Here is a 22031-nt window from a genome sequence, read left to right as displayed (position 1 = left end):
CAGTGTCACACATTCAGTGATCCAAGGTGGCCCGACGGTTGGTTTCAAAACCGGTCCCCCCGGGACAGCAGTCCAAAGCGCTATGCTTATACCATTGGCTGCCTAGTGAGCCAATTTGGCGTGGGTCGGGGGAAGCGGTTAGAGACGGACATAGGTAGGTAGGTAGACAGACAGATGCCGAAAAGTGCGTGAAGTATTCTATGAATGTTAATTGCATAAAGAAACTACTGTGAGCTTTTGCGTTAAGTTCCAAGCTCTTAAACCGTTGTTTGGAGGTGTCAAATTGAGCGTATAAAAAATGACCGCCCTTTCACTACTGTGAAGAGGGGCACGAGTTCCCGGCGGAGTTAATAAAACGCAGCCTGTTCTTCGGTCGAACGAACGACGCGCGGCCACAGAACACCTATACAAACTTAGAGAAGGGAAACTGTACATTCCACAGTGCTACGGAAATAAGCGTAGCGGTGGCGTCGTGAACTAAAGTATGCGACCACAGGTGGCGCTGTACAACAGGAAACGGAAACGGCTTTTGCACAGTATGGCCGTTGGCTTTACCAGGTGTTCTGTGGCTTTACTGGGTTTCTGGCTGCTGCGCTTCGATCCTGCACCCGCCAGTTTAGTTGCTGTGTGGCAGACGTAGCGCCTACATATATATATAGGCGCTACGTTTGCCACACAGCAACCAAACTGGCGGTAGCACGATCGAGGCGCAGCAGAATACATGTAGCGCTGAGTCATATCGAGTTGAGGCACACTCTGAACTGACTTTTAAGGGCATCCCGAGCGGGTTTTCGTTTATTACGCCGCCGTTACCCCGAGTTGTGCCGCCGCGCTCCAGCTGTTGCATTTCGTGTAGGGCTACTGACAGAATGCGGTTTCCAGGTGGCACGATGGCCTCGACTGGAATAAACGCACACGACACCAAAGATTGCGTAAGCCTGAAAATATTTTATTTGCATTTTACAAGTACAACAAAGAGCACACGTCTACGCATCCACACAAACGCAGTTACATAGTCAAGAACATAGTCAAGAAATGGCTCATTAATAAGGGTAGCACAAGCGCACAAGAAAGAAGACCTAAGTTACAAAACGTACGGTCGGCTGCTAAGTATAATAATTTCCCTGTCACCGCGTGTCACTTTTGTACAGCATCTTTACAGCACTACCAGGCCGGGTAGTTTGGCGGAAAGAACGCAACAGCTTACGGCCGTCAGCTGCCTCTTCCTTACGGGTGTCATAATTATCCTAATCTCCGCATCAACGTCGTGCAAGTCCGCAAACAGGCATCTGTATCTGAACCATATGTGCCAGCTTAATACGTGTGTAGTAAAATTATGAGCTGCGTCTTATCAAACGTATTGGTTTTGCAAATGCGCATTACAGCTGACGGAACGACATACTGTAAGTGAAGCACAAGAGAACAAGGACAAAAGGAGGGTACAACACTTGAAGAAGAAATGAAGAATTAGTAGGCGTACAGCAAGCAAGCGATGACGGAGAACACACAATGATGCATCGGGTGTTCTGCGACATCGGTTTGCGTACTTACGGTGTTATGGAGATCAACGGCATAAAAACGTACCTTCAAGCTTACTCCCTCAACCTCCGCCGCATTCATTATGATAATCAACGCCCAAAACAAAATGAGGCACTATATTTTGCGAAGACTAGACCTCTTTACAGCAAGTCTATGTAATGACTCGCAGACGAAACCAGCATGCTTTCGAAAATGTTTTACCGCCGTAGTATTCGAACGCCAACGGCCAGGAAACACATCGATACCAATAGGCTGTCGGCTGTCGGTGGTTAATCAAGTACAAAAACCTTGACGCTATGACTAAAAAGCAGCTTCAATAATTGAATTTAAAAAAAATCAACTGCCTATTTGTCTGAGGTAACAAAACATCCTTAGACACCTCGATTGTTTATGTCAATGGTTTGGGTAAAGTAAAAAATACGGCATGTTCAGCGCCCCTAACAGAGAAAGCACAAATTAAAGTATTCGACCAAATTACAGTAGATGCACTTGCGCGCTTACGCTGAAACGCGCCTCGATTGACTTTTCGCCCTCTGTGACCATTTGTTGAACTTGAGAGTGTGCGGGGCCTGGCGCGGCCCGCACCTGCTGCCGTTCCTTCGACGCAACCTGCTCTTCTGCAGAACAAGCCAAACGCGTCCCCCTTATCTGACTGCCGGGCCTGAACTGGCGGGAAACGGCGGGCGAGATACAAGCAAACGTGCGATTACCGCCTTCCCCTCCTCCGGAGGAAGGGGATGCCTGTGATTGGCTCGCGCCTTGCGCTGCGTCTAATTCTTCATGCAAATGAAACCCTGCTTTAAAGTTCACGTGCGATGAACCAGCCGTGGCTGAATCGGTTAGCGTGGTGGCCTCGCAACTCGGATGTAGGTGGTTCAAATCCACTGCCCGACAAGCAATTTTTATTTTAGCGCGGCTTGGGTTTTTTAGTACGGCAACAGCGACGCCGATACGAGTGAGACAGTACAAGCTTCGCTTGAAAACATAGAGTTAGTAGAACAACTCTATGCTTGAAAATGAAAAGGGGATCTATGTGCGGTTATTGCATCGCAGGGCCGCTTCTGCGCAGAATTGAGTAACCACGTAAGAAAAATGTTTCTGACAAGGCACGTACATACATGGTAACATTTCTATCGGTATTTGGCTGTTGTATAGATAGCTGTGGGTAGGTTTTTCGCCCAGTTATTTGCAAAGCTTTAGTTGTAGATTTTTCCGCAAGACGACGCTCTGCGTTCGCTGCTCTTGAAACGCTTCAGTCAACATTTTTTGTTCGCCTGATAGCGCCTCGGATCATGTGATGATTGGCTTTGCACTACGATGGTTGCCCTCCCAACCTCATGTTAACCGATAAAACGCAGCGGAATGCCTCTCGCCTTCGTGAGTATGTGCCTCTGGCCGCGATTGAGTGTCCCCGCACCACGTATAATTCAGCTTCGCCCGCGAGCTAAGTCTTTTCCTTGACCGTGCTTCTAAGCTCAGAGCCCATGCTAGCATCCATGTTTTTTCAGTGCTTCTGACTGACTCGCATCGGCCAACTCAAATCTTGCAATTGGTGGCAATTTCGGCAGGCAGCCCGGTCTTCCATTCCTCGTTATAGAAACCTGCGAATTTGCCGACAGACGTGACACTTCTGGATACCATCTCTCTCTAGGTCATCTGGACACGACTGCTTCATCTACTGCCTATAGCAGCAAGAATGCATCCGCCCTCATTCTGCACTGACAACAGCAGCGCGCAGCTCAGAATGTATGTCCATGGATGAACAAAACTTCTGATAATTTGCAGAGAAGCCTGGCGATCCTTGACGCTAAATTCCTTACAGTCATCTAACAATGATCACTGCAAGTCTCTGCAGGGCACAAAAGTGTATGCGAGCATCATGAAATGTATGTCGTCAATTTTTTGGCTGCCCAAGAATCGGTCCACCTGTGCTTTTTTTTCCATTCAGCGAAAGCGACGCCGCACAGCCCACGGAATTTTCTATGCGACCTTGCAGGTTAGTGCTTCCTTATTAAGTTTTTGCTATCGAAACGGAGTGCATACTAGAGATTTGCTACTGGCACTATTATCGGTGCGATGAAAATGCTGATGAATGTGATCCCCAAGATGGCTATGCTGCGATTGTTAGATGTGTTTTGAATTGAATTCTAGGGTTTTACTTACCTAAACCACGATTTATTATGGGACACGCCGTAGTGGAAGACTCCGGATTAATTTTGACTACCAGGGGACCTTTAACATGTCCCCAATGCCCGAGACACGGGCGTTTTTGCATTTCGCTCCCATCAAAATGCGGCCGCCGCTGCCGGGATTTGATCCTGTGACCTCGTGCTTAGCAGCGCAACACCATAGCCGCTAAGCCATCGCGGCGGGGAGATGTGTTTTCATGCTTCATAGTGTTCTGTCAGGCTGGAAAGCAAGCAGACATTGAAGCAAAGATCGACGGGAACTAAGTTTGTTTTGCAACCACAAATATGCACACCATCAATTTCAATGTTGGGGCGACCCAGGGACAGTGCACAGATGAAAAATTTCAGTGACGACGTTCGACTCTTTTAAATAGATAAAAGGTAAGATCGCAAACGTTAATGGGATGCGCTGTATGCTCGGCGCTTCCGTTTCGACGGACGCCAGTTCAGGCGCATGAGTCAGTTATATCTGCTCTTTGTGCTTCTTCATTGCAACGCATCGCCCACGCTGCTGATAGTTCTAATGCCTGTGCGATGGCCGCATCGATGAAAGACCGCAAACTATGAACATGGCCTGTCATTTCAAATGGTCTTTCAAATCGAATTACTCGAACGCAAGGATTATCTACGCGTGCTGTCATTTTCGTGCTTATATTGAATGATAAGTTGCTGAATACTTTCCTGTTCTCCCATCATGTCTACTCCTGTCAAAGGCAACAAATAATTATGCGAATAGCATTTTTAGACCATAGCATATATCTATCGTCCAAATATGTTGGATCTAACAGTTTATCTTTTACGCCAACTTTGACCACCCGGTAATCCATGGTCCAATGGGTACAGTATCGCGGTACTGTGCTGAGGGAATATGGTTCTAAACCAAGCATTGCACAAACTCGGGTACTGGGTATGTGGCGCTCTTCGATGAACCTCTTTAACATGAACTTGGGTTACAGGGTATGTGCCACCGGGTAGTGGTATGTTACGTTGTTAATGGAGAGGGAGTTGAACATGGGACCAGCCGAGCGGAGAGTATGTCTTTATTCGGGGTGTACATATTCAGATCGCATAACATAGGTGGCGCGAGCTATTGGTTAAGTCGAAAGACGACTCGCAGGTTACAGGGCAACATGAAGCGACGATACTGTGGTGCGCATAATAGCATGCCCTTATTTTTAACGAGAATTAGCTTTCCAGATAACATAATTTAAGGATTTTGTCGGTATGTTCCTTTACCTCAGCCGATTCGAGGGGTACCGCAGTTAAAGAAGCTTTATACGATATATGCTCTATAGTTACGCGAAATCGCTTCTTAAGCTGCGGAATTGCGCAATAGGCTTGATCCTTCTACAAGAACGCCTAGATTGCAGTGTACCAGGCCATGCTCGAAATTGTTGAGGTATATCTGTTTAATTTATAACCCTTTGATTGCGCTGATGGACTTGGCTCAGCTACGTGGCTCTCTCCACCTTGCGGGTATCCGCAGAACTATTACGTCAAAGTTCTTGTCTTTGCTTCGAGTTGTTGATATTCGACTTCTCCCTGCCATATGTTAGCCACCGGGTTAGCTCAGATGGTAGGGCGGTGGCTCCGGAAAGGCGGTGTTCTTGGAACGAAGTTCTTGGAATCCATACTGGCACTTTTCGGTTTAATGGTCAGGCCTGCCGAGCGGATAGCTTGAAGCACTAAACGCAGCCTCTGCACATGGCGGTCGAATGTTGCGGAAAATATCACCACTTCGTCTAGGTAAATTAAAGGGATACTAAAGAAAAAAATGATTTCTTCTGCATCAGTAAATTACCTGTATGCGACACTAAAAACAACACTCTTACCACAATAATACGCCTGGTAAGCCAGACAAAGCGCAAGAACGAAAGATGGGTGGCGACGCCTCCTCGAAGTTCCCGCACCTTGTCGCTGTGACGTCATGGATTTTGATGGCATATTCTAAGGCCTACTTATATAGCGGTACAGATTGACTACATTGTGTTCTAAAGGAACCAAATATTAAACACGGCAAGTTTCGGGAAGCTTTACTCAGTCAACGCGGCCCAAATGCGAAAATATACTTTGGAATTCCTGATGTCACACTGACGTACGGACGTCGGGGTTTCGGCGCGAAATTCAAATACTGATACTTCGACCTTCAGTTTCTCATTTAATGATCAAACTATTATTTTGAAATGACTGCCTGTAGGGTTCTCAAACAATGCTTTATTAGTCTAAACTGATATATTGTTTCGCCTTATTGTCGCTTTAAGCATGACTTCCATTTGAGACCCGAGATGACACTATCCTTGATGCGCTGGAATGTCCTCGGCGCACAAAAGAGGCCGAATAGAAGCGCTTGGAACGCATACAAGCCGCCTGGAGTTACGAAAGCAGTTTTTCGCGGTCTCTTTTATCCACTTCAATTTATCAATACCCGCTCTTGATATCTAATGAAGAGAAACGTTTTGCACGTCGTAGCCGATCCAAGGTGTCATCAACGCGTGGTCGCGGACATACATCACGCCCGCTTACGCTCTTTATTTTCCGATAATCAACACAGAATCTCAATGTATTGTCCTTTTTTTCTCACAACGACTATGGGTGACGCCCACGGGCAATTTGACGGATGAATGACATCGTCCTCAAGCATTCCTGACTCTTTGATCTCTTGTTCAGTCGGTGATACTCGGTAATGGTCTTGGTGTTCTGGCCTGATTGCTTCGTCTGTTGTTATACGGTGTCTAACGATCGGTGCACGCTATACCTTAGACGAGGTGGAGGAACATTCTGCGAAGTCATTTATGAGGTCTTTCATCATTTATTTCTGGACTGGCGACAGACCTGGGCTGATTGAAACTAATGTTATGGCGTCATGCGTAGTTTGTGCATGACGTGTGCAATAGGCGGCCTTGACGCTAAGCTACATACATCTGTGACTGCAGTAATGCTGTGCAGAAAGGCGATGGCTGTGTTCTTTGCGACATGCAGAAATTCACTTCCGAAATACGTAAGCAATAGATCAGCACACCCGTCGCGCAGCTTAACAATTCCTTGGGCTACGCAAATAGCTTTCTTTAACAGTAGCTCGATGTTGGCATCCGCTATACATTTCGAGTCGACAAAAGCTTCATTTCTTATGCGAACAAGCATGCTGCATCGTGGTGCCACGGTTATGTCATCGTCGGTAACCCGCAAGAAAACGTGCTCTGGTTCCTCTGACCCTTGCATATCTAGAGCCTGTTTCGTCGAAAACGACACACTAGAATTCTGCAAGTTGATTATGGCACCATTTGCTAGAAGAAAGTACATCCCGAGTATTGCATCCTTCGAACATGCCGGTAGCACGACAAAATCAGCGACGTAAGGAAAATCTTGAATGCCGATTGTCGCTATGCATCTACCCAGGGGTGAAATGTGATGCCCACTAGCCGTACGTATCTGAGGTCCATTCCACGGTATTAAAACTTTTTTTTCAGTTCCTTTGCGAGTGCATATATCACGACAGAATGATCAGCACCTGTGTCCACTAAGGCAGTCAATTCACGACCGTCTATGGTAATACGCAATTCTTAACAAATCCTCTGTTTACTTATCTTATTCATCCAGTTCTGTTTATCGTTGCTTCTAGGTAAACTTGATGGAGGATCTTGGCATTTTCAAACGTCATCGGCCTCGCCTCCACAGGTCACGCGCTTTAGATTTCCTGACGTGGGCTCAGTGAACGACGCCTTGGTGAAATCAGGGATGGCCGTGGACTTGGTGATCGGAAGCATGTAGACACTTGTGATCGCAGCTGTCCAATGCTAATATCAAGCAGTAGGGTCCTGTTGTCTGGCCAAGTAGTCCTGAATTTCGATGATTCTTTCACCCTTACGCGGGCAAGGTGCATTTAGTGTAAAGCCGCGAAGACCTGCTTTGCGATATGGGCACATTTGATAAAGGTGTCCAGTTTTTCCGCAGTGGAAACAGAGTGGCGTTCGGTCGGGTGCATGCCACACGTCACTTTTTCATGGTCTAAGCTCTGCTAGAAGCGGTTCACTGCGCGAAATCGGCTGGCGACTACTGGGAGTCGCGAATGGAGCATTATGCACGGTTGGTTGGCATAACATATCAGCGTACGCCTGCTCACGACGTACCGGTGGCGGTTGTTCAAGATACACAGGCGGTGCCTCAAAATCTGTCTGCAATATGGCGTGCCGAACTTCATCTCGAATGATGGCGGCGTGAGTTGCAACTGTCGGCGTGCCTTGCGGTAGCTGCAGCTTTCGAAGCGCATCTTTTACGATAGATCGCACCAGTTCTCTTAGTGCTTTGGTGTAACTGCTTGGGCCTGCTGACAGGAGGTCGGCTGGTGCACTGCTGACATCCCGATTGTAGTGATGGGCACACTGCTGCAGCGCCTTCTCTATGGTCGTTGCTTCGGTGCGAAACTCAGCAACACTGTGTGGTGGGCTGCGAACGAGTCCTGCAAACAGCTCCTGCTTAATGCCATGCATCACATGGCGTAATTTCTTCTTTTCCATCATGTTTGGACCAGCGCACTTAATGAGACGGGTCATATCCTCGACATACATGCCGACACTCTCGTTAGTGTGCTAGAATCTGGCGTGTAGAGCGTTCTCCGCCTTCTCTCTTCGATCGGTGCTGGCATGCATGGCAAGAGACTGTCGCTGAAATTCCTCCATGAAGATAGCACCACTTCGTGGTTCACGTACCATGTCCTCGCTGACTCTGCTAACACGATGTACACGATGCGAAGATTCCGTGCCTCGTCCCAGCCGTTGAAATCTGTGACTCGCTCTAAATCTTCTAACCAGTCTTCTACATCTTCAAACGTATCTCCTTGGGAGGACTCAGGCGTGCGTGGTGGGCACACGACGAACTGGGATGGTGCCACCGGGCTGGTCATGGTTGTGCCATCTGTGGTAACTGTCGCCTGCACTGCTGCAGCGACAGGAAGCGGTTCGAATTCAGGCGGGTCTCCTCGGAGGCGGCGGCTTGTGCGCTGGTCTACTGAAGTCAGTTCTCCGTTTTCCAATCGCTGGAGGTCGGGGCTCCGCTCTCTTGCGTACTGGGGACTTCCAATCATGCCCAGCACGTTCACCAAGGATGTAGCACTCTTCAACAAAGCACACTAAACAGACTGATTTATTCTGGGCGAACTTGTGCCCGCAAACTCGAGACTGAAACGCCTGCCCACAATTTGCTAGTAGAGTTCGCTGGAGCCTATCCCACAGTCAAGCACCTCTCCACACTGAACACACTTTCACGCGTCTCGATGACCAGGAGCCACTCCGTTACTTCTCATAGGACAGGGGGACCCGGGCGCTGTCATGTGCACGAGAGACGAGCTGTCTCGCCATGCTCGGTGCGTCGCTGGCGCTTGTTACGTTTCGCCTACGACGCGCGGTTTAGCCGGCGCGATTGCAACAAAGCGGCAGACATTTTGGCCCGTTCGGCGTCGCCGCTACGCTCCCCGCCAGGCGTTTCCAGGCGTTTCCAGGCGTTTCCAGGCATGTTCCGATGCCACGTGTCTTCATGTGCGTGTGTGAGTGTATGTGCCATTGTGCCCGACCGGCGGCGATGCGACAGCAGGGGGTCACCTTCTCCTCCCAGTCATTGTGCCTGACCAGAGGCGCTACGAGAGCCGAAGTTACCTTCTCCTCCCAGTCTTTGTGCCCGACCGGCGGCGCTACGACAGTGTGCGTCACCTTAGCCCATTGTACAATCACGTGCTCGTCTATTGAGGGGTTCCTTCTTGCCCTCAACTGCGAGAGTATAAAAACAGCTGCCCCCGGACGCCAAAAAGAGGGCTCCGATTTCTTCTGTTGAGTAAAGTGCACTCCCGTCTCTCTACTTCGGTCAACCTGACCGCCAACTCTTTGCGATGTTAAAATAAACAAGTTGTTTTGTTGTTACCAGTCGACTCATGCTTTGCCGGGACCTTCGGATGCTTCCAGTTGTACCCCAGGCCGCCAGGCCAACGCTACCCTTGGGGCTTGCGACCCAGGTACAACCACGGGCGTCAGCGCCGAGTTCCCAACAAATCGTACCAGCGGGTACGACCTCAACAACTCGTACCAGCGGTGCGATCCAAACACGCTCTTCTAATAGCGATGCGATGAGGCGCTTGGAAGCGCACCTCACACGAGAGAAAGAGATGCAAATTAGAGAAAGGCAGGGAGGTTAACCAGAGTTAAAGCCTACGGTTTGCTACCCTGCACGAATGGAAGAGAAAGGGGAAATGAGCATGGAAAGAAGAGCGGGGACAAAAAGACAAGCGTGAAAAAAAGGACGGGATCATTATACTCTTTCTAATAGGCCACTGCCACGTAAAAAGGTCAACAAAGCCTTGACCGACTTTCGGTACGATGACAGTTCATGTCGGGATTCCAGGACTGTCTGATCGAGGGTAGTGGCAAAGTACGGGTTCTATAGTCTCCTCGCCGCTGCAGTGATTGCAAGCCGCGCTCCCGTTCATACCGACTCGGAAGGCAAAATATTGTAACGGATACGAAAGGCAGGTACAAGAAGAAAGAAGACGAAGAGAACGAGGAGTTTGAGAGACCGGGCTGCGCTACGATCACGCTACGATCATCGTCCATCTCCTGTAAATAAAGCCATTTATTCGCAACTCTTCGTAGCAGTTGTGGTGGAAGATGCGGGGTAATCGACACCCGAAGACGGAGGCTGAACCACAAGTTCTTCGACGGAGCCGTCGCCTTGCTGGACTCCCACTGGAGTTGAATATGTCCCACGACGTAGACGAACAACGGCCTATTCCAACTGCTGCGCCGACCAGTTCTGTTCTACAACTGAGAGATGCGCGTCCCTTCGCCGGGAGATCGGACGAAGACGTCGAGGAATGGCTCATCTATTATCACCGGGTGAGTGCCGCCAACAAGAGGAACAGCGCTCCTCATCTTTCGAACGTCGCGTTCTTTCTAACGGATACTGCGTTGTTGTGTTTCGACAATCACGAGGAAACGTTCACAACATGGAGAAGAATTGTTTCGGAAATCAACGAGCGATTCGGTGACTCCGCGACGAAAAAGAAAAGGGCAGAACAGACGCTACTGCAACGCGCGCAAGTTCCAGGCGAAACCTGCACGACCTACATTGAGGCAGTAATAAAACTGTAGGATGGTGGACTCCGGAATGTCTGAGGAAGACGAAGTCGGGCACATCCTAAAAGGAATTGCCGAAGATGTTTACAATTTCCTCATCGCAGAAGACAACCTGGTTTCCGTCGTTGACATCATTCGGCACTGTCGCACTTTCGAGCAATTGAAGACGAGGCGCATCACGCCAAAGTTTGGCAGGCTAGCCAATGTGACGACAGTTGCAAGCGGGGACAGCAACCAGCCCTTCGATGTTGCATCAACGATCCGACAAATAGTTCGGGAAGAGCTCAGCCTGCACGCGCAAATGACACATCCAGGCGTTCATAGCTTCCGCCTACCACCAGATTTCGAGCCAATGTGGCATCCTTCTCCGCGCATCCTGCCGTGAGGGGCACTGAGGATTATGAACTCGCGCCCCGACAGCAGCCACGTCTCTACGACAGAGGCCGTACTTATGACGCTCGGCCACAACGAGAGCAGTCGCGTTTTTACCCCCGAGGCCCTGTGACTTCTGTCAGGCCGCGATAAGAGCAGCACCAACCCTACTACCACGACGCGACTTATGAACGATATAACGGATTTCAGCGAGCAGCAGAGATACGTTATCCACATGACAACAAACTTTCTCGCCTCCCGCACCAGTCTAGCATTCGTTTCGAGGAAGATGCTGTGAACCACGACCCTCCTGTGCGCTACAACTGCACTTCCACAGGCCATATAGCTCGGTATTGTCGCCAAGGCCTTCAATCACGAAGGACACCACCGATGTTCTCGCCACCTGGAACCCATACTTCATATGACATGCGGAGGACCGATTTGCTTCCAATGGACCACTTCTCACACGAGACTAGACGCAGCGATTCGCCAACATCTTAGTGGAGTTTGACGCCACCAAATAACCGTCCCCGTCGTTCTCTGTCCACTCGGCGCCGTTCCTCCTCACCGCCGCCGGGAAACTATCATCCGCGGCCAATGGAGGTGAGGTCGCCGGACGGTCTTTGCAAGAAATACCTCTGCCTGTTGTGATGCCCAAAAACAAAGTGAATGCGTCGATTGACGGAATACCGACCATGGCGTTAGTTGATACTGGGGCGACTGTGCCTGTGATGAGCCTCGCTTTCAAAAGCCGTCTAGGCCACAAAGTTATGTTTTCCTGGAATGACGGTATTACCTTTCTTGGAGTAGGCGGCGAGTGGCTTCATCCCTTTGGTGTTTGTGCTGTGAGTGTTTTGTTGGCTGGGAAAGTGTTTGTGTCGGAATTCCTTGTTCTTGCTCGTTCGCACGATGTTATTCTTGGTATCGATTTTCTTTAACAGTGCGGCACTTCCGTGAACTGTGTTTGTTGCGAAATATAATTGAACACAAGTTATTTATATCAGCACATTCCGAACAAAGCTCGCGTGGCGAAGACAGGGACACAGACACACTCAGTGTTCTTGATGAAGTGATTGCACCAACGTGGTGCCTGACGCTCGTTCGTGTTTCTGCAACTACTGTTGACGCTGATTGTGTTGACCTTGTAGTTAGGCCTCTCCGCATAAACTGTGCTAAAACAGGTATACGTGTGCCCTGCTCTGTCGTGCGCATGACGAAAGGAGTCGCCACATAGTGGGCGCTAAACTGTTCCGCCATGCCGGTTGTCCTTCCTCGCGGTATGAAAATCGCTCTCTTCGATGAAGCCGCAATTAGCTCAATAGCTACGGACGTCTCTATAGCTTGCTCTCCTTGCAATAATCGCCATTCTGAAGAGCTAATGCTTGGCATGATCTGCAAGGCTCCCTGTACATCGGAACGGCAAGCACTGGTGGAGGTCCTTGCCAGACATGAGGCTGCATTCGACTTCACGCATGGAGATGCACCCCTTCATTTACCATCGTCCCGCGCTGGTCACAGAATAGATACCGGCTCAGCACACCCCATCCGCCAGAAGCCCTACCGAGTGTCATCCTCCGAGCGCAAAGTTATTGCAGAGCAAGTAAAGGAGATGATGAGCAAAGGTGTCGTTCAAGAGTCTAGAGTCCATGGGCAGCCCCAGTAATTCTGGTCCGAAAAAAAAGATGGCTCCTGGAGATTCTGCGTGGATTACAGACATCTAAACGCAGCGACGAAGAAGGATGTCTATCCACTACCGCGAATCGATGACGTCATTGATTGCTTACACGCTGCTTCTTACTTCCCAACACTTGATTTGCGATCGAGGTGTTGGCAAATACCTAGGGACCCTGCCGACAAGGAAAAGACCGCTTTCGTAACTCCAGATGACCTATTTGAATTTAATGTTATCCCTTCTTGCCTTTGCAATGCTCCTGCCGCACTCGACAGATTCATGGACACAGTATTACGTGGTCTAAAGTGGCAGATATGCATGTGTTACCTCGATGTTGTAATCTTCGGCCGCACGTTTGAAGAACATAACGAAAGCCTCAGGCTCTTTCTCGACTGCATGGAGAAAGCTGGACTGGTTCTAAACTTTAAAAAATGTCGGTTTGGCAAACGTCAAACACTGGTCCTGGGATACTTAGTCGACAAGGATGGCGTCAGACCCGATCCTCGTAAGATTGAAGTGGTGAGCTTCTTCAAGCCACCGCAGTCAGCATGCGAACTTCGCTCATTCATTGGCCTATGTTCGTATTTTCGTCGTTTTGTTCCCCGGTTTGCCGACATCGTTTACCAGTTGACAAGTATTTTGCGACAAAATGCATCCTTCAATTGGACACCAGAGTGTGACGCATCATTCTCTCAACTGAAGTTTATACTAACGTCAGCACCCCTCTTGCGTCACTTCGATCCATCTTGCCCGACTGAAGTTCACACTGATGCTAGTGGAATCGAGATAGGAGCGGTGCTTGTACAACGTCACAGTGGCGCAGAATATGTCGCATACGCCAGCCGTTGCCTGAGCAAATCTGAACGCAATTATACGGTTAGGGAACAAGAATGCCTGGCAGCTGTTTTTGCCATGCAGAAGTTTCGGTGTTATCTTTACGGTAGACCATTCAAGATTATCACCGACCATCATTCGTTATGCTTGCTGGATGTTTGCGTGATCCCTCTGGTCGCCTCGCATGGTGGGCGCTGCGCCTCCAGGAATACGACTTTGTGGTATCGTACAAGAGTGGCCGTCGTCACGCTGACGCAGACTGCCTCTCTCGGATTCCTCTTGCGACTGCCGACTGCGATGCTGAGAATTTTGACGACTGTCTCGCTGCTGTTACTTCTACGTTCCCTGTCGCGACAGACTTTCAGCGAGAACAACGGAATGAACTTACCCTCGATCCGCTTTTTGTCGCCGCCCGTACTTCTCAAGGCAGCGGTCGCTTTACTGTCAGTGATAAGTTGCTCTACAAAACTAATTACTCCGGGCATGGAGCGCGTTTTCTGCTTGTTGTCCCCGAGAGTCTCCACTCCGACGTTCTACGCGCATTGCATGATGATGTAACATCCGGCCATTTCGGCTTCTTACGAATGCTACACCGCACGCAGGAGCACTTTTACTGGCCCAAGATGTACGAAACAACCAAGTGCTATGTCGCTAGTTGTGAAACGTGCCAACGTCACAAGCGACCGACCACCGCAGCCCCGGGTCCCCTTCGGTCATTGACACCACCCAGTACGCCGTTCGAGCAAGTAGGCATTGACCTTTTGGGTCCATTCCCGTTATCTAACAAGAAGAACCATTGGATAATTGTCTGCGTAGACCATCTTACACGGTATGCAGAAACTGCAGGCATAACTTCTTCCAGCGCTGCTTGCGTGGCGGTCTTCCCGCTGCGTTCCGTGGTCCTTCGTCATGGCCCACCACGTGTCATCATCAGCGACCGTGGTCGCCAGTTCAGTGCTGATGCCATTGAAGAGTTACTTCGTTTGTGCAGTTCACAGTTCCGTCATTCCATGCCGTATCATGCACAGACCAATGGCCTTGTTGAAAGGACAAACAGAATGCTGACCAACATGCTTGCCATGTACGTCTCCTCCAATCATAAGAAATGGGACTGCGTGCTGCCTTTCATAGCTTACGCATACAACACGGCGAAACACGAAACCACGAACTATAGCCCATTTTATCTCCTGTATGCAAGGTTACCGCGAAGCCCTCTGGACAGTTTCCTGCCCTTCGCTCTGCACAGTGACGATTCTGTATCGAAGACTTTGTGTCTCGCCGAAGAAGCCTGTCGAATAGCTCGTCTTCGTACTCTGGCCTCGCAGAGTCGTTCGCAAGAGCGATACGACGACCGTCACGTACAAGTGTCGTTGGAAAAAGGTGACTTGGTCCTTCTTTGGACCCCGCAACGCAAGCGTGGATTGTGCCAAAAGTTCTTGTCACAATATTCAGGCCCATTTGTAGTTGTGGACCGCCTGAGCGAACTCACTTACGTCATAGCTCGCCTCCTGTGCAATGGTCAGCGATCAAGCAGAACTCAGCTGACTCATATTGCTCGCCTGAAGCCTTTCTACCCTGCTTGTCTATCCTGACTCGCCCCGCGGGCTTTTTCTGCTTGCGGGGAAATGTAACGTGTATGAAAGGGAGGTACAAGAAGAAAGAAGACGAAGAGAACTAGGAGTTTGGGAGGCCGGGCTGCGCTACGATCACACTACGATCATCGTCCATCTCCTGTAAATAAAACCATTTCTTCGCAACTCTTCGTAACAATATCTTGGGAAAGCGACACCAAGCCACAGTCGGCAAAGTACTCTTGTCTCGAGTCGAGAGAGGTCGAAGGGACGGGTCCAGTCGGTGCAGACGTGTGTGCTTCAAGCTGGGCGTTTTCTATAAAGATGTTATGGCAATCTGCAAGCACATGAATTTTCGTTGCTGCGCCTGTTTTTGAGGGTGGTGTGGAGTCTTAGAAGCCCTCCTCATGTTCAGATAATGTTGCTGCATCGGCATGTTCATTGCCCATTATGCCACAGTGCCTTTGAATCCACTGGAACGTGATGTCGTGTCCTTGCTCGACGAGGTGGTGAAGCAGCAGTCTTATTTCTAGAACTAGTTGTTCGTGGGGTGAGCCGTGTAAGGCAGAAACCAAACGTTGAAGAGCAGCCTTGGAGTCACTGAACAGGCTCCATTTCTTGGGCAGTTCATCAGAAATTACGCGAAGTGCACAACGAATAGCAGCGAGTTCCGCGGCACTCCATGTAGTCTGGGGAGATAGCCGAATCTTTAGGGTGATGTTTTTGTCAGAAAGATCACCGATCCTGCACACTCACTCACCGTGGTTGAAGCGTCAGTACTGAAGTATTGATGTCAGTATTGAAGTGACAATATATGCTCCATAGTTACGCGAAATCGCTTTTCAAGCTGGGGTATCTAGAGAAGGCTTGATCCTACTGCAAGAACGCCTAGGTTGGGGTGTACCAGGCCATGCTCGAAATTGTTGTGCTATATTTGATTAAGTTATACCCCTTTGATTGATTGACTTAGCTCAGCTACATCATATAATATGGCGAAACTTCGGTAATTGTCTGTTTTGCAGCTCTTGTTAGCAGACGGATGCGGTTTCTAAAGATGCCTCCGGCGTCTGTCTTTTCAGCAGATCTACAAGATTCTGGACTGTAGTTCACCACTGCGACTTTTTACACTTTTGGTTAAGGTGGAGCCATACACTGACCAGCAATTAGTAACTGGAGGTTTCTTGTGTGGCAGTCGCCAAGCTTGTACTGTTGCGTTTACCTTGGCAGAACGAGCGCAGTGTGAAGTGCGGTTGCGAAGCTGGGTTTCAGGACGCTCGGTAGGGAAGGCAGGAATGTGCGCAGCTTTCTCGCCATTATCAGCTGACCTGAGGATCGTTGTTCTATATTTGGCGTCAAGCGATAGCTAAGTTGCACTACTGCCAGGTCCTTGCCTTCCTCTGCTGCCTTTGTCATGATTAATTTGACGGCTTGTATGGTCCTTTCTGAATGACCATAGCTGCAGGGATACAGTACAGATGAGTCGCCGTCATAGTCGTTTTGACGTAGCGATTGCACTATAGTCAACCAATTGTCGTCACACCTTTGATACCTTTGACGTCACGGTGTCGCCGTGATTCCACTTTAGTCATCTCTTCGTTGTGCCGTCGCCGCTATTATCATTGCAAACATTTTAGCATCGCCATCCCATTGTCGTCATGCCATGGCCATCAACCCTACGTCGGTATCACATCGTCATCGAACCGTTGGAGTCACTTAAGTGTCATCTTATGGTCGCCATACAGTCGTCGTAACACCATGGTGGTCATACCATGGTCTTCACGCCTCCGAGGTGACACCATCGTTGCCCCATAGGGGCGTCTGCGTCAGCAGGCGTTTGGTGGGTTGCGACATCACGTACCCGAGCACAGGAGGGTTGGACTCTCCCGCGTGTAGCCGTGCGCGGCTTAGTTTTGTCTAGGGAAAGGGAGAACCTGGGGGTTGAGCCGCTGCTGGGTGCTCGGACCTTTAAGGCTCACCGGCGGAGGCAACAGACGTCTTTGGCTTCTGCTTCACATAGACGGCAAGTCCGGAGTGACCCACCCGGGGGAAATCGGCAGTCGCCTTTTCCTATCCCGCTCTTCAATCTTTTTCTTTCTCTCTCACTTTCAATCTTTCCTGTCTTCTACTCACTTATTCTTACTTCCGAATTTCCGGGCGGCAAGGGTTAAGCGTGTAATATATTCAGCCTTAGGTGTATACATTAGGTTATAGTGGCGGTGCGTAGCTGGCGTCTGTAGGTTCTTTGGAACCTGCATCGTCCCATTGTTGAGCTCGGTGGTGGGTGGCTACCACCGCCGCCGAATATTGAAACCATCCAACGTCAGAAGCGTTCCCATGACTTTCAGATCGGCCTCTGAAAAGAGGCGGCACCGATGCACCTTTTCAATTCACCCTCCGAACCGACCTAGACAACTTCCCACAGTACCACGTCTTGCACAGTAAAGGAACGAGTATGCGACCCGCCGTGGTTGCTCAGTAGCTATAGAGTTAGGCTGCTGAGCACGAGGTCGCGGGATCGAATCCCGGCCACGGCGGCCGCATTTCGATGGGGACGAAATGCGAAAACACCTGCGTACTTAGATTTAGCTGCACGTTAAAGAACCCCAGGTCGTCGGAATTTCCGGAGTCCCCCACTACAGCGTGCCTCATAATGAGAAAGTGGTTTTGGCACGTAAAACCCCATAATATTTTTTGACAAGTATGCGTAAGCTATCCCCTGTCTTGGTGGCGAAATGCCTCGTAGGAAAAATTGGTAAAGAATACAAAGCCTCGAAAATGACCAGCGGAGACCTGATAATAGAACTCAGAAACAAAGCACAAGTGCAAAAGCAGTGCGAACGCGCCAGTACTGGTGAAATCAGTCACGATTTCTCCCCATCGCTCCCTAAATACCTGCAGGGGCGTTATCTCGGAGGAAGATTGTCTCAACTCCAGTGACGAGGAACTCCTTGAGGGGTTCGAAGAACAAGATATTATCAAAGTTTAAAGAATTACAACCCGTAGAAACGATGAACGACTCCCCACTAAACATGGCAAATAGAAGATTTCATTTTTCGAAGCGAGGAAGAAGCTGTCAGTCTTACCTCAAACAACTTATGCCAATTTGGTGCGGCAGGGGGCAGCACCACATCGGTCTCAGTAGTCTACGGGGGTCACAGTCAGTAGTCCCGTAGCAAACGCATCCGCCCCCTTGGTGGCAGCAGCTAGTGCTGCTCCACCATCGACCAAGACGGCCCTGCAGGCAGCTGTTCTGCAGGTCCCAAGACTAAAGGCCGGATTCTGAAATGCTCCTAACCTTAGACCGATTCCCTACCTTCCCCAAGGAGTCCTCCATGCTACCTAAACGTTAGGCGCCCTCGGAAGGCCACCGCGACTGCTAAAAGCTTCCTCTCGCTTTCCCTGTGGAAGGAGCGCCTCACCAAAGGAAGTGTAACGTTAGAGGCTTCTGGTTTCGAGATTACTTACAAAAATGCAAAATATTTGTAATGAATTACCAAGGTAAAGTGCTGGGACTGTTAAAATTGCTTTTCTACTTCTATACCGGGGCATAAAATTCTCTTTCTTTGGTTAATAACGTAAGAATAGTTCGAAAATGATGCATATGGCAGGAAAGAAAACTCAGTCTAGCAACTATGGCAGCATCTGAGTTCGGTTGGTCAGGTGTCGCTTTCCTTTTTTTGCGTGCGTATTGTTTCGTGTGTGTATGTGTGTATGTGTGTCTATTTGCCTAGAATACCCCTTTCCTGTTTCGGAAGACTTCTGCATCGTCTCCACCGGGACTTTTAATGGGTGTACGAGTACAATCGATGGACCCAGTAACCCCAGGGAATCCTCCGATTGAATAGAACCTGGTCATGACTACCCTCGCTTCACGGGCGTTTGGAAGCCGAACGTACTTGGGATACAGACGTAGGCATATCAGCTGTGTCACCTCCCAAATACATCGGCACACAGGGGTTGGGATACACACAGTCAAGGTCGCCTACGACAGTTTGCATGGCACCCGTTCTGTAAAAACGCAGTGCGATGAGAACCTTCAAGCGAGCAGGTAGCGGCTCTCCTCTGTTGTCAGTGCTACAATCCAGTTGCAGGTCTGCCAGTATGGCTGTAACAGCTCGCTTGGAAAAACGTTACCGGGCTAGAAAGTCCACTTCATCGTAGTATTTCAGTGAATGCTGCCTGTCCATCAGACGCCGGGCTGGATTCAAAGGCGGAGGCTTGTACACAGTCCCGTAAAGTTCATTTGCTCGTTGAAGAAACCGTGCATAGCTTTCGAAGCTATCGTCTTCGGATAAATATCGCAATGCCGTAATTCTCGCCGTTCGCTTTTATAAAATCAAAGTAAGAAGATATGGCACGAAACGTGGTCCGCGAAACCAAACTGGACGTCAATGCACGGCGGCTGGCTACCGCGGCCTTGGCGGCACACGGCACCTATTCTAGCCGAGCGCACCACGTACATAGTCGTGCGGAAAAGCACGCGTTCAGTTAGAGGAGCAGGGTTAGGAAGCATGAAGGTAGCATTCCGGCTCCCTAAGCGCAGGGAGGCACCAAGAAGGCCCTAACTTAGTGCCTCTTAGTAAGGTAAGTTCAGAATTGACGGCAGGTGGCCTTACAGCATGTGAGACATCCTTAGTAAGGAAAGGAGTGTTTCAGAATCCGGGCCTGTTTCAGAATCCGAGATTCTGTTTCAGAATCCGGGCCGCCTGGTTCGAAGTGTGCTAGTGGTTGCACGAATGTTCTGGCCATAGTTGCCGTCTGGTAGTGATCTTTCTGACACCATGTTAGGTTCCTTTGTTGTTGGAGAGTTGGATGCGGGACCAGCCGAGTCGAGAGCAGAAGTAGTGGCTCGAGCAGTTGATTTAGTCCAAGGACTACTTACAGATGGCAGGAAAAGAGGAAGCGATGATACAGTTATGTCCTTATACAGCAGGTGTGTGTAGCAGAACCAAACCCGCATCATATATATTCAGACACACGCCAAGCGCGGACTTCGTGGTGGCGCCGCCAGATGGTGCAGAGTGTCGAGAGGAACCTTGAGGAGCCTGGCTGCAGCATACGCCTCGTACATGACGCGTTTCGGCGGGGGCAATACAGTATGTCACTACATTGCTTCAATGCCTAATCGCATCAGCGTCGACAGTCATCCTGAGATGGTTTCTGCTGGAAATCTTTTTCTCCTTATTTAATCTCAGTGACATGCTGATTCATACATGCAAGTTCCAAAAGTGGAGACGATAGTCAAACGCCTTTATAACGGAGTGCTCGAGACCTCCAAAACCCCTTGTCGTGCAGGTCATTTCGTTGTAAAAATCTAGCACCGGTCCATCTCTCGATAGGGTAGACTAATCACGCCCAGCAAAATAAATCCTTTATTTAACACAACGTGATAGTTTGCCCATGAATTATGAATCCCGCTATGGGCATCCCGTCAGCCAACATTGGCCTCAACTTATTAATAAATTGGGAAGACACTTTTCAGTGCATCTGTCAGCAGGTAAGTTTTATAACTTACGGGTTACTTTTATGCAAAATAATATAGCCTATACCATCAAAGTATGTTGAGAGTACATCAGGTACGCGCAATATTATGTTACATCATTGTTCTTATCGAAATTAAGTGCAGTTTACGGTTGCAGTGTTATGTGAAAATTTGTTGCATATAGGATGGATGCGTTGAATTTTTGTTCTCACTACTTAACTTTTCTCTCGGACATTTCTGTGACTGTTCTGTCATAAGCGATGTGTTGCTAGTATAGCTCTCATACATGTGACACTTCTAGGTCACAGTTATTTTGCTTCTTTTTCGAACGAAAGTTGCGTTTTGTAAGCTGTGCAAACGTTCACAGTTGTGTTGTGTGCGGTATATATAGGTAAGGGCAAAATCCTAACACTACGCGTATTTTCACACTGACGTCGTTTGAGATACTCATTCTTAATATTTATGAACCGTTGAGGTCATTTACGCTTGTACGCCGTGTGATGTGTTATGTGCGAATCGGATGTGCAGTACATGACAATTGTCATATTTTCTAGGTTTGTTTCCAAGCAACAGATGTGCCATTTTTGTTAGTCATATTCCCCAGTACCGGCGTTACTGTGATTCTCCAATAGTGCAAGTTCTGTTTCTGAAGGACAATACTTGCCGCTGGGAGCTTCGTGCCTGTTTCAGCGTGTCCCAAAATTGTGAAAGTCGTTTTGTTTATGATGATCGACACCTTCAACACCTGAACGAGGGCGGTATTTTTTTAAGCTACGCTTCTCTTTTAGCTGTTAGATGGAGTACGATTTTCAAGTGCTGTAACAACAATGGCACACCATGCTGTGGAGGAACTTCGACCACATTTGTCCACAGCATCGCAAGCAGGTGCGTTACAGGCTTCTTGCCAATGTGCAATGACGGGTAGTACAAGTATGACACGTGTACTTATCCTTTTCTCTGGGACTGCATATCACCTGCTAACGACTTAAAGTTATCTCTCAGCGCAAGACGCGCCTGCATGATTTGTAACTTATTCGAATGTTATCGTTGATTCTATCTTTTGTGTATGTTCTAGTCGAGCCTTGTATAATCAAATTGTATGCGCGACAAGAATTGTGTAGTACTTTCTGGAAAGCACAGGGGCACCAGCCATTACCCTGGAACCTTCGACGAGTCATGTATGAAAGCCGACGCGCTTGATCCGCAGATCAGATTTTCGACGATCGCCGACTGTGCCGGCCGCCATCGTTTTGT

General features: G+C 49.0%; 1 protein-coding gene across 4 annotated transcripts in view; it reads left to right on the top strand.

Moving 5' to 3' along the window:
- Positions 1 to 22031, top strand: part of LOC142585084 (uncharacterized) — a 45473-nt gene that overhangs the window by 7297 nt on the left and 16145 nt on the right. Inside the window, exon 1 of one of the 4 annotated variants that reach the window (XM_075695582.1) lies at positions 2796 to 3535. The exons of the other annotated variants lie outside the window; for them this stretch is intronic. Within the exon in view, the coding sequence (XP_075551697.1) occupies positions 3522 to 3535 (14 nt within the window). The 5' untranslated portion in view covers positions 2796 to 3521. Of the gene's footprint in view, positions 1 to 2795; positions 3536 to 22031 lie in introns of those variants that run through there. 4 annotated transcript variants of the gene reach the window in all.

Source organism: Dermacentor variabilis, chromosome 6 (assembly GCF_050947875.1).
Source record: "Dermacentor variabilis isolate Ectoservices chromosome 6, ASM5094787v1, whole genome shotgun sequence".
Lineage (NCBI taxonomy): Eukaryota > Metazoa > Arthropoda > Arachnida > Ixodida > Ixodidae > Dermacentor > Dermacentor variabilis.
This window is presented reverse-complemented; position numbering and strand designations above follow the sequence as displayed.